The sequence below is a fragment of the Cottoperca gobio genome, chromosome 2, assembly GCF_900634415.1.
Source record: "Cottoperca gobio chromosome 2, fCotGob3.1, whole genome shotgun sequence".
Lineage (NCBI taxonomy): Eukaryota > Metazoa > Chordata > Actinopteri > Perciformes > Bovichtidae > Cottoperca > Cottoperca gobio.
Window position 1 is genome coordinate 10,941,702 of NC_041356.1, and position 13,685 is coordinate 10,955,386.

Sequence of the window (13,685 nt, forward strand, 5' to 3'; positions counted from 1 at the left end):
GTATTTGTACGATGTTGTTTATCCTGTACACATGACATCTATTGCACGTCTGTCCGTCCTGGGAGAGGGATCCCTCCTCAGTCTCCTGAGGTTTCTTCCATGTTCCCCCTTTAATTGTGGGGTTTCTTTTAGGAAGTTTCTCCTTGTGCGATGCGAGGGTCTAAGGACAGAGGGTCTAAGGACAGAGGGTCTAAGGACAGAGGGTCTGAGGACAGAGGGTCTAAGGACAGGGGATCTAAGGACAGAGGGTCTAAGGACAGAGGGTCTAAGGACAGAGGGTCTAAGAACAGAGGGTCTAAGGACAGAGGGTCTAAGGACAGAGGGTCTGAGGACAGAGGGTCTAAGGACAGAGGGTCTAAGGACAGAGGGTCTAAGGACAGAAGGTCTAAGGACAGAGGGTCTAAGGACAGAGGGTATAGGACAGAGGGTCTAAGGACAGAGGGTCTAAGGACAGAGGGTCTAAGGACAGAGGGTCTAAGGACAGAGGGTCTGAGGACAGAGGGTCTAAGGACAGAGGGTCTAAGGACAGAAGGGTCTAAGGACAGAGGGTCTAAGGACAGAGGGTCTAAGGACAGAGGGTCTAAGGACAGAGGGTCTAAGGACAGAGGGTGTCGTATCCTGTACAGTCTGTAAAGCACACAGACAAATGTATAATTTGTGACATTGGGCTATATAAATAAATGTGATTTGATTGATATCTTAATGTTCTGTTTACTGATGTTTGCACTTCCTTTTGCATTTGATCGATATGGATTACAAACAGGAATATGGTGACACAAATTAAAAGAATAAAGACAAAAATAAAGTAAGTAATATACACGAGTCGCCTGATCAGACAGTTCAGGGTGACGGCAGGACGGTTGGAAGACTGCAGGTCACTCAGATCATTGGTTTCTGTATTTACCCTTTTGTCTTTATTCCTATATTCATTTTGTAAGGTTTTAACTAACATCATTATTTATTTATTCCTTATTATTGATGTTATTTTTAGTTGTACAACAACTACAACATTGTAACTTCACACACTCGCCACAGTCTCCTGCAGGCCCTTCAAGTCCTCTCTGGCCTGCTCCCTCTCTTCATTCAGCAGTCTGGACACAAACACACATTTACACCAAGATTTAAACAATTACATCGGCTGTCCATCAATAACCGTGCAGTTCGATGCCTACATGAGTTTCTGCAGCTTCGCATCCTTCTCCTGCTCTTCGGCCTTCACTTTGTCGTAGTCCGACACGAGTCTCTCCTGCTTACTTTTTTCATATTTTAAAACATACTATGACCTTTTTCCATGACACTATATTATGAAATGATCAAATGGCATACTATACTGTACAGGAAGAAACTCAATCGTCCTCAGTTGTGATCTGGAAACTCTGCACTCATCTGGGGAGAAAAGAAGAGGGACGACAGTTTATCGGATGATTCTGCTTTAATACATTTGTGTCCATTTCTTAAAAAACAGAAACCGGGGCACATCTAGTTTTCACTACTAGTCCCCCCAATAAGCATGGTTTTGGTCAGTAGTGAAATGTCACAAACTACATTTATTCAAGTACATATTTGATCAACTTTACTTGAGTATTTTAATTTCATGCCACTTTCTACTTCTATTAAACTATTAAACACGTGTGTATTTCAACATGTAGCCAAATATATCTTACTAAGAGTTATAAAAAATAAAGCACATTCAGCCATCAGTAGACTGATGTGTTGACACTAGTATACACTGAATATATAAGGTTGACGCTAAAGAAGATACGTCATCGTGACGTAGGTTGTAAACACGGAAGTGGATTGTGAATGCGCTGCGGCTAACACATTCTAGCTAGCTGCAGTTTAATTTACAGCTTATGAATGAGCTTTATGAAGAATATTATCGGTACTCTGAGAAAACCTGACTCAAGCGTTAAACAACAACACAGTAAACGTAAACACAATACTTACTTACTAAATGGTGACGAGGTAGGAGCACGTGCGGGCTGTTAGCGAGGCTGGTGACGGTGAAGTGAACATGTCAACAAGTTATCCCACACCTGTTTACTGCCATGCTGGACGAGGACACTTCCGGGATGTTTACGAGCCGGCGGAGGACTCTTTCCTCTTGATTGACGCCCTGGAGAAAGACGCAGAGAGGCTGCAGCTGATGAGGTCAGACACAGCGCACCTGAACGCATCACACGTGCAGCGGTGGAAAGTAACTGCATTTAGTCAAGTACTGAAATACACATTTCCATTCCCCCCCCACACTTTCTACTTTTTTTAAAACAGTCCTGATACAATATATAATGGTAGACACAGGGGACATTCTTCTGCATAATCACTATACACTCCATTATAAGTGAAAGTCTTAACAGTGTGCTATTAGTCATCCTACTTAAGTGGAGGGTCTGAATACTTCCACTGCTGGATGAATGTGAGTATCTAATATGTATATAATATGTTTGCAGCCCGTGTGTGTGTCTGGAGGTGGGCAGTGGCTCAGGAGTGGCGTCTGCTTTTCTGGCATCAGTGGTTGGACCTTCAGCTCTATATCTGTGAGTTAACACAGAAACATTTCCCCCTGTTCAGCCAATATAAATGGGCTTACTTGTTGTAAATGCATGGGAGAAAAGACATTGGACAGTCTTTAAAATATCCATGTGTTTCTCCTTCAGTTGCACTGATGTGAATCCTGCAGCAGCACAGTGCACAGCAAAGACAGCTTCCTGTAACAACGTCTCACTGCAGCCCGTCAACACATCCCTGGTGACACTTTTACGTTCAACACGTCAGGTATTCACATGCTTTACGTGCAAGGATTTGAGTTTTAAAGGCTGTCTTCTTTTCCTTCCTTTAGGTGGACAGTCTCCTGCCACGTCTAAGTGGGAACGTGGATGTCCTCCTCTTCAACCCTCCCTATGTGGTCACACCGTCAGAAGAGGTGCTGCAGCTCTGTACAGCAGGTTGTCTTCACTTCACAGAAGAGGAGCATTTCATCAATGTCAATGTCCTTGCAGGTTGGCAGCACAGGTATCGAAGCTGCCTGGGCCGGCGGGAAGCGGGGACGGGAGGTGACGGACAGATTTCTGCCCCTGGTGGCACAGTTGCTCTCCAGTAAAGGGTTGTTCTACCTCATTACCATCGCTGAGAACGATCCAGGTGACTTTACTGATGTCTCGGAGTTAAATTATTGTCAGTGCAGGAAACATTGTGGATAACAAGTTCAGTAATTGTTCTTTTTCTCACCAGAGGAGATCCTCCGTTTACTGGACAAGCGTGGTTTGAGGGGAGAGTCGTGCTTGTCAACGAGAGCTGGAAATGAGAGGCTGTCCGTGCTGCGCTTCCACAGGAGCTAACGAACATGAACTGTCACAAAGAAATCCTCGGAGAGGATTACAGGTCCTGCAAGGACAAATGTTCACTGCAGAGGAAAGCTGCGAAGGATTCCTCAGACAACTGGTGTGAAGAACATTTTCTGATGAAAGCTCAGCATGACAAATACACTGGGTGAAAGGACTGAGGGGGCTCTGACGTACTTGCTAATTTGTAAAGAAAAATAAATGTTACACGAAATGGTTCTTTGCATTAACCCAGGCCGTTTAAAAACCCACCTCGACACCAACGCATGTACAGGAAGACGTCTTATCTTCTGTTATTTGACTTCTGTGTGAGTAAAAGGTAGATTGTTGGATTGAGATACATTCAATTAATTAAACAACCAGATACCAAAATGTGCACTAAAAGCATTAAAATACATGTTTATTTTATGTATACTATATGTTTCACATCGTCTGGCTCTGTCTTGCTTTGTGACCTGAATGGTGGATGTTCACATTTTGTCAAAGCAGTGGAGATAAAAAACAAATAGGAAACCAGGGATCTCAGGTTACCGACAGAGGGCCAGCAGACCCCAATGATGTAACAGCATCTCCCGTTATACCAAAGATGTTAAAGACAGACAGACGTCTCACTCTGTAGCTTTTTCTTGGTACAGCAGTGGGAAACAGTCTTGGTCATAGTGTTGATTAAATGTAAACAGTTAGAATACAATGAGAGAAAAGCAGCAAATTGTAACATTACCACTGATCCTCAAAGATGTTTGTTTCAGCTAATGAAATGAAATGGTGACAAACCTACAAGACAGCGGCTCGTCTTCCTCCGTATGATGAGGAGATTCAACACGGACTGCAACTTCTAAAAGATGCACCGTCCAGAGTGTACCAACCTCAGCACATTACCAGGACAGAGCTGCCATCCAAACTGTTCTGCCTGACGTCGCACCACCAGTCTGACGGACAGCTTCACAGCACAGGCCATGAGACTTAAGTCTCGAGCTGCATCTCATCATGCATATACATTTCCTACATACATGTGTATTACTTGTATTTATTTAAATAGATTGTACGCATATTAGCCTGGGATCCAAGATTTTCATTGACTACCTCTTTAATTGTTGTGCATAATAGGATAATAATATCGGTACTGTCTTTTTATCCATCGGTGACACATCCTCTCATTATAAACCATCTTCGGCCACACACGCCCAGCCTCAGCACCAGCGCATCCTTTCTCCACGGGGTTTTCCCCCCCCCTCCTCCTCTGTCCGCACCAACATTACAAGAAACCATGAGAGGGGTGAGGCCTTGGTGATAAGAACAAACCCTGCTGGACCTGGTTCTTCTCCTCCCGAGCTCGTTTCTCGCGGTTCGTTATGTCTTTGAGCCTGCTCTCGCCATGCCCGCTGCTGAACGCTCCCTGCTGCCGCTGCTCTTTTTGCCGTCGTTGCTTTTGATTTCGTGCCTGGATGGGGTGGTGAGAGCAGCGGAGGAGGGCGGCGGCCTGCCCTCCTCCTCGCCCGGGGACAATGGCCTCACCGTCGCGGTGGGAGACCAGTCCGCCACCGAGCCGACCGCCCCGGGGGGATCCCCCAGCCCCTCCGCCCTGATAGAAGGTAAACAAAAGCAGAAATGAGCTTTCCATCAGTCAGTCATTGTTAGATAAAATGGAAATGAGCTGCAACAGAGGAAACAGTGTGACTCATAACTGAGTGCTGCTAGGCTGTTTGTTTGTGTTAAACTGAAGTAACACAAACACATGAAGTCTCTTTGTTTTAGATTAGATTCCATCATCTTGTTGTTTTAGGATATATGCATTACAAATCAGGTTTGCTGTGATGTTTGTGACAACAATGCTTTAAGTATTGTCATGTAAATATATTTTTAATGGTGCAAAAATGCCACAGAATGCAACATTTCATTCAATCTGGCACTTTTAGAAGTGGCAAATATGAGCCATTTTGAGCAGAGCATGTTTCTGTATTCTGAATTATACCTGTTTTTGCAGTAAAATATGAAGCAATATGCTTAAATGGACGACAAATTGGGGCTCCTATCATATGTTATTAAAGTAAAGACTTGTCTCCATTAACACAACTCTAAATGCCAAGCTGTTTGTCACACTCATCAGCTATTATTGATAAGCTATTGGATGTATTTCACAGGCAGTCTGGCTAACAGGCTAATAGGATTAAGATGTATAATGTGGAGGTTTGGGGGATTAGGGTTTTTATCTTTTTGGCTTGAGCAGGTGATTTATTAATCCTGCGCTGCCCTGCTGATACACAACCTTCGCCTGTGCTCATTGATGGCCTCTGTTTACAACCGCTCTGGGCATGGACGGTGGGTTTACATACTAAAACAACAAAGCACACTTGTGCTCTCTAAGAACTCCAGCGGCCGTGGTATTAGTGCCAGATTACCGGACCACAACATACTGTATATGAACAGTTATTAAGGTCAATACATCCTAAAAGTAACTTGACACATGCATATGTACGTAGAAACGTCTAACATGGCACTTGGTTCTGACGTATTTTTCATTCTGCCACCGACTCAGCTGCGCCTGCCTCATCACTTTTTCATGGTGAGAGAAAGGTTACAGAGTGCTGCTGAGAGGAAGTGGTTGCTGCTGCTCTGCATACAGATAGGACACATGCAGACGTGTATCACCACGAAGAAACACTTGGATTTCTTACTCTAGCAGCCAAGCTGATGGGAAGCGTTCCAAAACCACACTATGAAAAGTTTAACTAAATGTTTGTCTAGCAAAAGCCACAAAGGGATTTTTGAAAGTCTAATAAAAACCTTCTGGCCTTTTCTCTCCAGAGCCCCAGTTTGCCCTGAGGGTCCTGGTGAGGGACCTGGTGACCCGCCAGGCTCTGCCGGGTGCTTCAGTGGACGTTTACATAAACCACACCCTGAAGAGCTCTTCCCGAACAGGGGAGAGAGGCGAGGTTCTGCTCTGGGTAGACTACAGTCCAGGCCTCAGTCTCACTCTGCTGGGCAACATGGAGGGCTACGTCCCCAGCCCCCTACCCTGGAGCTCCACCAAGAGACCGAGTGAGTAACGCCTTTAGCTGACCATGAAAGGCTTCTGACTTCTGACCGTCTCTTCATGTCCACACAATCATAGTTTACTCAGTTCTTGGTTTGTTAGGGAAACATTACCCCAAATGATTCTCCCGTAGCTACCGATGAAGCTCCTCTGACATAAGAGCAGCTTGTGGTTGTTAACAGCCACTCTGCTGAAATGCTAAACACTGAATCCTGACCAGCTCCAAGGTCACAGCTGACCCTGACCTCCCCTCGAAGGGACGCAAGTGAAGAGGATCGATCGGAGCATTGAGATAAACACATTAAAAAGCATTTAGCTCGAGTCAAGGACACATTTATACACAAACACTATTTATTTGTTATATTATAGTGTGGGATTCTTTAAAAAAAACAAAAACAAAAGGTTAAAAATCAGGCTTGTGCAGCCATTTGTGAGCACTAGTCTTCTGTAATGTCAGCCACGCTATTCACACAACTGCATTATTCATGGTCATTACAGATTAATGAAGTGTCTGCGACTACATACAACTTGTAACTGAGGTTTGTTCATGATGGAGGCAATTTATGTTTCCAGTGTACAGTCAAGTGTAACTGAACGCCGTCATTGTATCGATTGTCTCCACAGCAGCATGTAGAGTCGAGGCGTCTGACTCAAGAGTGGGGGAAACACATCCCTGCCTCAGCAGTCTGTCTTTGTCCTGCACCCAGTCAAATGCAGAGGGGGGTGGGGGCTCTACAGCGATCTCATGTTGGTGTAAAAGAAAGAAAAAAAGGGGGCCTGGGTCTCACTCTATTGTCTGTGTTCCCACTTCTTCTTACTGGTGTGTATCAGACAGAACAGATGCAGGGGGTCGGTGTTTTAAAGCAAAGATGGAGCAGGTGTTATGAGGGATAAAATCACAGATGATGAGAGTGTCATCTGGCGAGACCTTCTCCGCATCATCACAGGCACCGCCCCTTTGTGCTGCCGAGACACACAAATGAACCCTAAAAAAAAAAAAAAGAGGATTGAGATAACATCGCCACCTGCTGGTGATATTAATATCTACACGTCTTGTGTCGTGTCCACAAACAAAGGAGAATGACTTCTCTCCCACAAGTTCTATAATGGTGACTTTTTGTTCTCTTGGAAAGAAATATTTGTGTTTGTTTTTTCTGCCTGCAGTTTTCTCTGCTGTGACGTTGCTGCTGCTGCCTCACAGTCAGGGGAACATCTGGCTGTTTGAAGACTCGGTCCTCATCACCGGGAAGTTACCTGGTGAGTTCACGCTCTTCTTAGAGGTCAGAAACAACTCGAATGTGTAGACGAACAAAAAGTATTTATACTTATTAACATCTTTTCATGAATGGACTGAGCCTTAACCAGTTTATCTGGTCAGTCACCACTGATATACATTTAGAGGTAAACTATGATACCGATTTTGTCCCTTTAAGCTATATTAAAATATTGCATTATAGACTAATCATATGCCATCTTGTTTTACAGACAGCTCATCCCAACCCAAGGTTCAGTTCCCCAAGAACCTCCTCACGATGTCAGATAAGAGCAACGTCTCCTCTGTGACGGCGTACCTGACTGTCCCGCAGCACCACCTAGCGAAGGACTGTGCTAACTGCACTCCAGGCATCATCGGCAAAAAATCATGTTAGCATCTTTTAATCAAGCTGTTCTCGCAGCTTTGTTTCACGATAATTCTTTACAAAATGTTTAAACGTAAGAATTTACTTTACCCTTTAAATGGGATTGCTTTTCTGTGACTGGATTACTCCTTGTGTCGACAGTGTTCAGAAGCATCGAGCTGAAGGCGGTGGCAGCGGTGGATATCCTGCTGTATTCTGCTGGAGAGGAGCTCCAGGTTCGAGGGCCGATTCAAATCAGCCTGCCCCTGGGACACAGCACGCACCTCAGGGCCTCGGACACTGTGCCAGCCTGGGCCTTCGACATAAAGACAGGTAAGAAGAAAAGATTACACCAAAGCCACTAAATTAGATTACGAAATAAGGGATGGTTCGGTTTGACGTGGGGTTGTATGAGGTACTTATTCCTAAAAATTCTTTAATTCCGTGCTCGTACTCCCGTCTGTTCCTCATACAACCCCACATGATCCAAACTATCCCTTTAATGATCCGATTTGTTAACGGATGATGTATCTACAACAGGTGCCTGGGAGAATCAGGGTCTAGGAATAGTGAGAACAGTTGGTGATGAGCTGGTTTGGACCTACACCGCTTCCCATCTGGGCTACTGGATCGCCGCCGCCCTGCCGTCATCAAACAGTACATGACTCATCTACCTTTATTGCCTCATGTAAATGCAGCTGGAGAAATGTGCTTTGGTAAATGTCTCATGTCTATCTATTCGTTTGACCATTTAGATTACCTGGGACATGGAAGCACCCTTGATTTCATATCATACCACACCTACCTGCTGATGGGAATAATGGCAGCGACGCTGGCGATTGTCGTTGGATGTCTGTCCTTGCTGCTGTGTCACTGCGGGTAAGAACGCTGCTCAGTCAGGTCAGGTTCAATCTACAGTGTATGAAACACATTTTACATAGCTCATGTATAAATGACAGATGTACTGTATATATGGAAAGGAAAATGCAGTCCATCCTGATTAAATTCTGTTTCCTCCATATAGGAGAGGTTCTTATCGAGAGCCCAGGAGGAGAGCACGCTTTTCCAAACTCACAGTGGTGAAAAAAGACCAAACCACCTCCACCCACATGGAAGAGGGTTTGCTGTTCCGTTCTGGCGACAACAGCCTCGCTTCCTGCAGTGTTCAGTGTGAACCCTCGTCCACACCGAGGCACAAAGCCAACTACAACATCTATGTGGAGGATCCAGGGAGTCGCCCGGGGGCTCCTCTGTACGAGAACATATCTCTGGATCGGATCAAAGGTTCCCAGACGCCCTCTCACTACATCAACAGCGAAGAGGTGGCTCGGATTCGAGAGAAGTCCGAGCAGAACCGGGCCAACATGAACTCTGACAACTTCTTTCAAGACAAGCTGCTTCATATTTACAACCAGCCAGTGGCTATTATTCAGGGGCCAGAGCTTTTCAGTGCTCAGGAGCGGTCGGGCTGCAAGTCTGCTACTTTCCCCCGAAATGGAGTCGAGTATGATGCTCACTCAGAGCCAGCTAATAAAAACGGCTACACCCAGACACTACCCAAAGTCCCTCACCACCACTCCCAACAGCAGAGCAGCCAAGATGAGCCCCAGTCTCTGGAGACTCCTCCTCCAGGCCAAGGCCCTAATGTGTGGGGGCACTACAACAACCTCCTCGAATCCTCCGTCTCCGTGCCTGGGACTCTTAATGAGGCAGCTGGTATGGCGGCCTTCAGCAGTGGGCATGGTGTACCTAGTGAGCTGCAGGGGATCTCAGAGCGCACCTTGCTGGAGATGACCCGGGGCAAGTCTCACCCCAGAGCCTGGTTTGTCTCCTTAGAAGGGAAGCCGGCAGCCCAGGTTCGCCACTCCATTATTGAGCTCCAGGGCCACCGCCGCCGCCGCCCGAGCAGCAACGACACCAGCCTGGACTCAGGGGTGGACATGAACGAGCCGCAGCAGAATATCCGTGAGTCGGAGCGCGAGAGGCGATCGATAAGGGCCTCTTCCCTGCCACACCACGGCCGAGGGGGGCGCTATGGTGAAGAGCAGGATCTGAGCAGCAGTGAGAGTGGCACGACAGCCACCTGTACACCAGAGGACCCTTACCTGAGGAACATTTTAGACGGGAGCAGCGGGGCTATTCCCAACATTCCCGAAGAGCGAGATGGGATGGATACATCCAGTGCTCAGGAGGACAGCGAGTCGAGAGGTACGCCGCCACCACGGCGCCTGAGGAAGGTGAGGGAGAAGGGGAAGACGGAAAAGAGGAGTGCCAAGCATGTCCGCGAGGGGAGACCTCTGACCAAGCGAAGTTAAGAGCATGGCTCGTTGCAAACATCAAGCATTTCTTTCATCAGTGCTTAATGTAAACGTCTCATTAACCATTCAATCCACATTGAGCTATTTTCATCACATGGTGTCATCAGTGCTCAGTGATCCAAATTAGTTTTTGCCACTTGCTCACGCAGGCATTGTTGTTGTTGAGTTATGTGATTGTACAACTTTGCCAAAGAATGCATACGCTAGCTCAAGAAATAAAGCAGGATCTGTCGTGTTGAAGCATCATGTAGCTGCCGTTAGACACGTTCGTGCACCATGTTCTCTCATTCTCCCGAATCTGAACATCACCAGCGAGAGATTCTTCACAGCAAAATGTCCGTGAGAACACCATCCCATAGTCCCCAGTGCTGACGTTATAGAGGGTGCCTTCTTACTGCCTGTTATCAGTCATTATGATCACACCAGGCACAGTATTTGTCTAGATTTAGTCAAATCCGGTGAGTTTGCAGGACGGACACAGATACAGGTCTTTGTGTAGTGCACTTATCCTCACCATAAATGCCTGCTGTAAATTAAATAAGATACAGAAGCTTTCCCGGTTTGCAGAACTGACATCTTGAGATCATTCTGCCATTAGAGACTCTTGGGGTTCGTGAAAAGACCCAGTTATGTCATTATTGGAAACAGCTCTGTCAGAATAATTCATGACATTATATCAGATTTGTTGAGCACTATCGTCAACCGTGACTCTTCTGGAGTAAAACACTGATGCACATTGTAAAGCTAAGCTGCCATTTTGAAGTATCACACCTGGTGTTCAAGGTTTTAGGCCTACAGTTATTTTAGAATGCATGAAAATGAATGTTTCCTTGCGTGTATGAAAATATTTTGAGCTGCCAACTGTAAGCAACCATTACGACAATAATACCCAGGACCAATGTAACAGTCACATATCCAGAAGCCCAGGAAATACAATTTAAAAACCACGTCCAATGGTGTGTGGGACGATTCAGATTGCCTGATTGGATGACGTTCAAATGATAACTGAGGTAACAATTTGCTATATTACGTTTGAGCCCCCCAAGGCTTGTATTCTTTTCTTTTTAATAACGTACACATGTATCCCTTATAATTATACAAACGTATTCGGAGCATTGGAGTTTTGCTTTCACAACCTTGAGGTCGAGTGAGTCAAATGTTTCATCAAACTATTGGATGGATTCATGCCTCCCCGAGGATGAATTGTAATATTTTTGGTGTCCCCGAAACTTTCCATTACCACTATCAGGTAAAAAATAGTCCAATACTTTGGTTTCCACTTTGGGTTTAACCAATGATCAACCGATACGTATACAGAAGGACTTGGAGAAGTGAAGCACACTACACTTTAATGTCACCATTACATTTGAACCGTGTAAATACAACAATGGCAACAGGTCATCCATGATAAAGTTTGGCAAAACATTCACCACGAATAGCACAAAGTGGTTTTACGAGCAATATTTACCATGAATTAAAATTTGAAATGGCACTTTGCAGCGACAATTTTTGCCATATTCAGTCTTCCGTCAAACTGTAAAAATGTTCCCCGATGAGTTAACTTTGTACGCATAAGGCTCCATTCATGTGTTCTTTTGTTTGTATATAGTAGAGCAACATTTCATGTACTTTGTGGCTGTGACTTAACTTATCGTGCCGTTTTTCTTTCATATTAAAAGCAAATGTCTGAGAGGTGCATCAGTGAACGACAAGGTTTTTATACTAGTCACACGAGACACGTTATTTCTTTTTAAAGTTAGCCTAAAGAGCCCGAGCTTTGTAAATTTAAATGTATCAACGAGCACTTAAATCATTCAGTATGCTTACAAATGAAAGTAATTTCCACTGCTAGTCATCTAGCTTGAAAACACAGTTTACACAGCAACATGAGGAGTCTGAACACACATCAAACCTACTGCCACTCCAGTCTTAAAGTGATCTCGCTGAATGTATTTGTATTGATTTTAACGTGTTCTATAGTGTGCTCCTCTCGTGTCTCGCCATTGAACCTCATGGCCTTTTGTTTCTTCCATAATGGCCACCTCTTGTGTTTCCCTCTGTAATGATGGTAGTGTTATTAGTCTTGCCTTTTTGTGCACTAATTTAATAAACTTACTTGATACCAATTATTGTTCAGATAATTTTTGTATTTTGTCCCTTTAACTTTTAAGTATGTTTGATTATATAGAAATGAGATTTGAGCAAAATGACACAAAAACATTTCTGATTTACATCTTTCTGAATAAAAGACTTCCACGTGTATACTTGATGATTTCTTCCACTGCATTAACGGTAAAGTCTAAGTCTCCGTCTGCTTCTGTTGCTGTGTGTTCATCAAGACTCCGCTCATCCTCAGCTCTGAAACGAGGCCGTTTGTATCTTTAAAGGCGACGGTGCCGGTCCTTCTGGGTTGCAGTCTAGCTCGCCTGGCAGGAATGGCCACAGTAGATGTTTCGTCTCCGCAAACCAACAAAAAGGTTCAGCTGTGGTTGCTCTCAGACTTTTGTCACACCCTGTTAGGTGACACAGGTCTGTGTTTTGTTGGAACATGCACTTGAGTCAGATTTACTTAAGTGATCAAGAGAAGAGCTGCTTTCAGGAATAAGAAGAGTTTGTTTCAGCAGACTGATATGCTACCATTTTTAGTTTCAGCAATATTATTATTATTATTATTATTATATACTGTAAAGTCACTGGAAATGTGATCACATGTCTCAGGTATCAGAAGGGAGGACACTTTATAGCTTATAACTTTATATCAGCGGCAGGAAACCATCAGTGTTCAGAGTGCAGCTAACCTTCATCTTCATCGGACAAAGATAAAAATAAAGGTTCTGGATGTAGTCGATAACTCACCTGTCATTTTGTGGCTGAGAGGACGCTCCCCTGGTTTCATCTCGCAGGTCCTCGACCACAAGGTGCCACTTCTTCATCCTGTTCTGTTTGAAGATGAATCAGTTTGTATTTTATTCAGGTGTACTTCTTCAACCCTCTTATAGTAGCAGGTATACTACCAGAAGTATAGACATGGCAATTAACTTGACAAGGGCCGACTTCATCAGGTATTTACAATGTAATATGTACTATATTATTAATGCAATGTCTGCAAGGCTGATCTGAATCTTTGGTTTTTTAATCACAGAACGGAGCATCAACAGTTACATCCGGGACTTTATTAATGTAAACTTTTTCATTCACTGGATCAAGTAACATTTTTTTCTGTGCTTAATTAATCGACATTAATTTGACAGCCCTAGTTGTAATGCTTGAAGCCTGATGTGGGAGATTAGCTGACGCAGTGCAAGTAATATTTCAAAGCTGAATCCAAATAGTTTCCTGTACAAATGGATGCTGTGGGTGGCAGCCCTTTGAG

At 44.5% G+C, this 13,685-nt stretch overlaps 1 protein-coding gene and 1 long non-coding RNA gene across 5 annotated transcripts; one reads left to right on the forward strand and one right to left on the reverse strand.

The window, feature by feature from the left end:
- Positions 1-691: 691 nt before the first annotated feature.
- Positions 692-2,082, reverse strand: LOC115018886 (uncharacterized). 2 transcript variants are annotated; one of them, XR_003833425.1, is made up of 3 exons: positions 1,952-2,082; positions 1,173-1,386; positions 692-1,091 (listed from the first exon to the last, which is right to left on the reverse strand). It is a non-coding gene; the product is annotated as an uncharacterized LOC115018886 (long non-coding RNA). The 2 variants fall into 2 exon arrangements; XR_003833426.1 differs by having other exon boundaries at positions 1,948-2,064.
- LOC115018619 (methyltransferase N6AMT1-like) lies at positions 1,780-12,572 on the forward strand. Of its 3 annotated transcripts, XM_029447715.1 has the most exons (9): positions 3,032-3,141; positions 3,234-4,933; positions 6,147-6,380; positions 7,540-7,632; positions 7,861-8,019; positions 8,157-8,327; positions 8,535-8,651; positions 8,750-8,873; positions 9,019-12,572. In XM_029447715.1, exons 2-9 carry the CDS (start codon positions 4,717-4,719, stop codon positions 10,307-10,309), a joined length of 2,406 nt encoding a protein of 801 aa, XP_029303575.1. In that variant the 5' UTR covers positions 3,032-3,141; positions 3,234-4,716; the 3' UTR covers positions 10,310-12,572. The 3 variants fall into 3 exon arrangements, with proteins under 3 accessions (XP_029303584.1, XP_029303594.1, XP_029303575.1); XM_029447724.1 differs by lacking the exons at positions 6,147-6,380; positions 7,540-7,632; positions 7,861-8,019; ... (2 more) ...; positions 8,750-8,873; positions 9,019-12,572 and adding exons at positions 1,780-2,190; positions 2,451-2,537; positions 2,658-2,748; positions 2,840-2,923 and having other exon boundaries at positions 3,000-3,141; positions 3,232-3,758; XM_029447734.1 differs by lacking the exons at positions 6,147-6,380; positions 7,540-7,632; positions 7,861-8,019; ... (2 more) ...; positions 8,750-8,873; positions 9,019-12,572 and adding exons at positions 1,780-2,151; positions 2,451-2,537; positions 2,658-2,748; positions 2,840-2,923 and having other exon boundaries at positions 3,000-3,141; positions 3,232-3,758.
- The last annotated feature ends 1,113 nt before the right edge of the window (positions 12,573-13,685 follow it).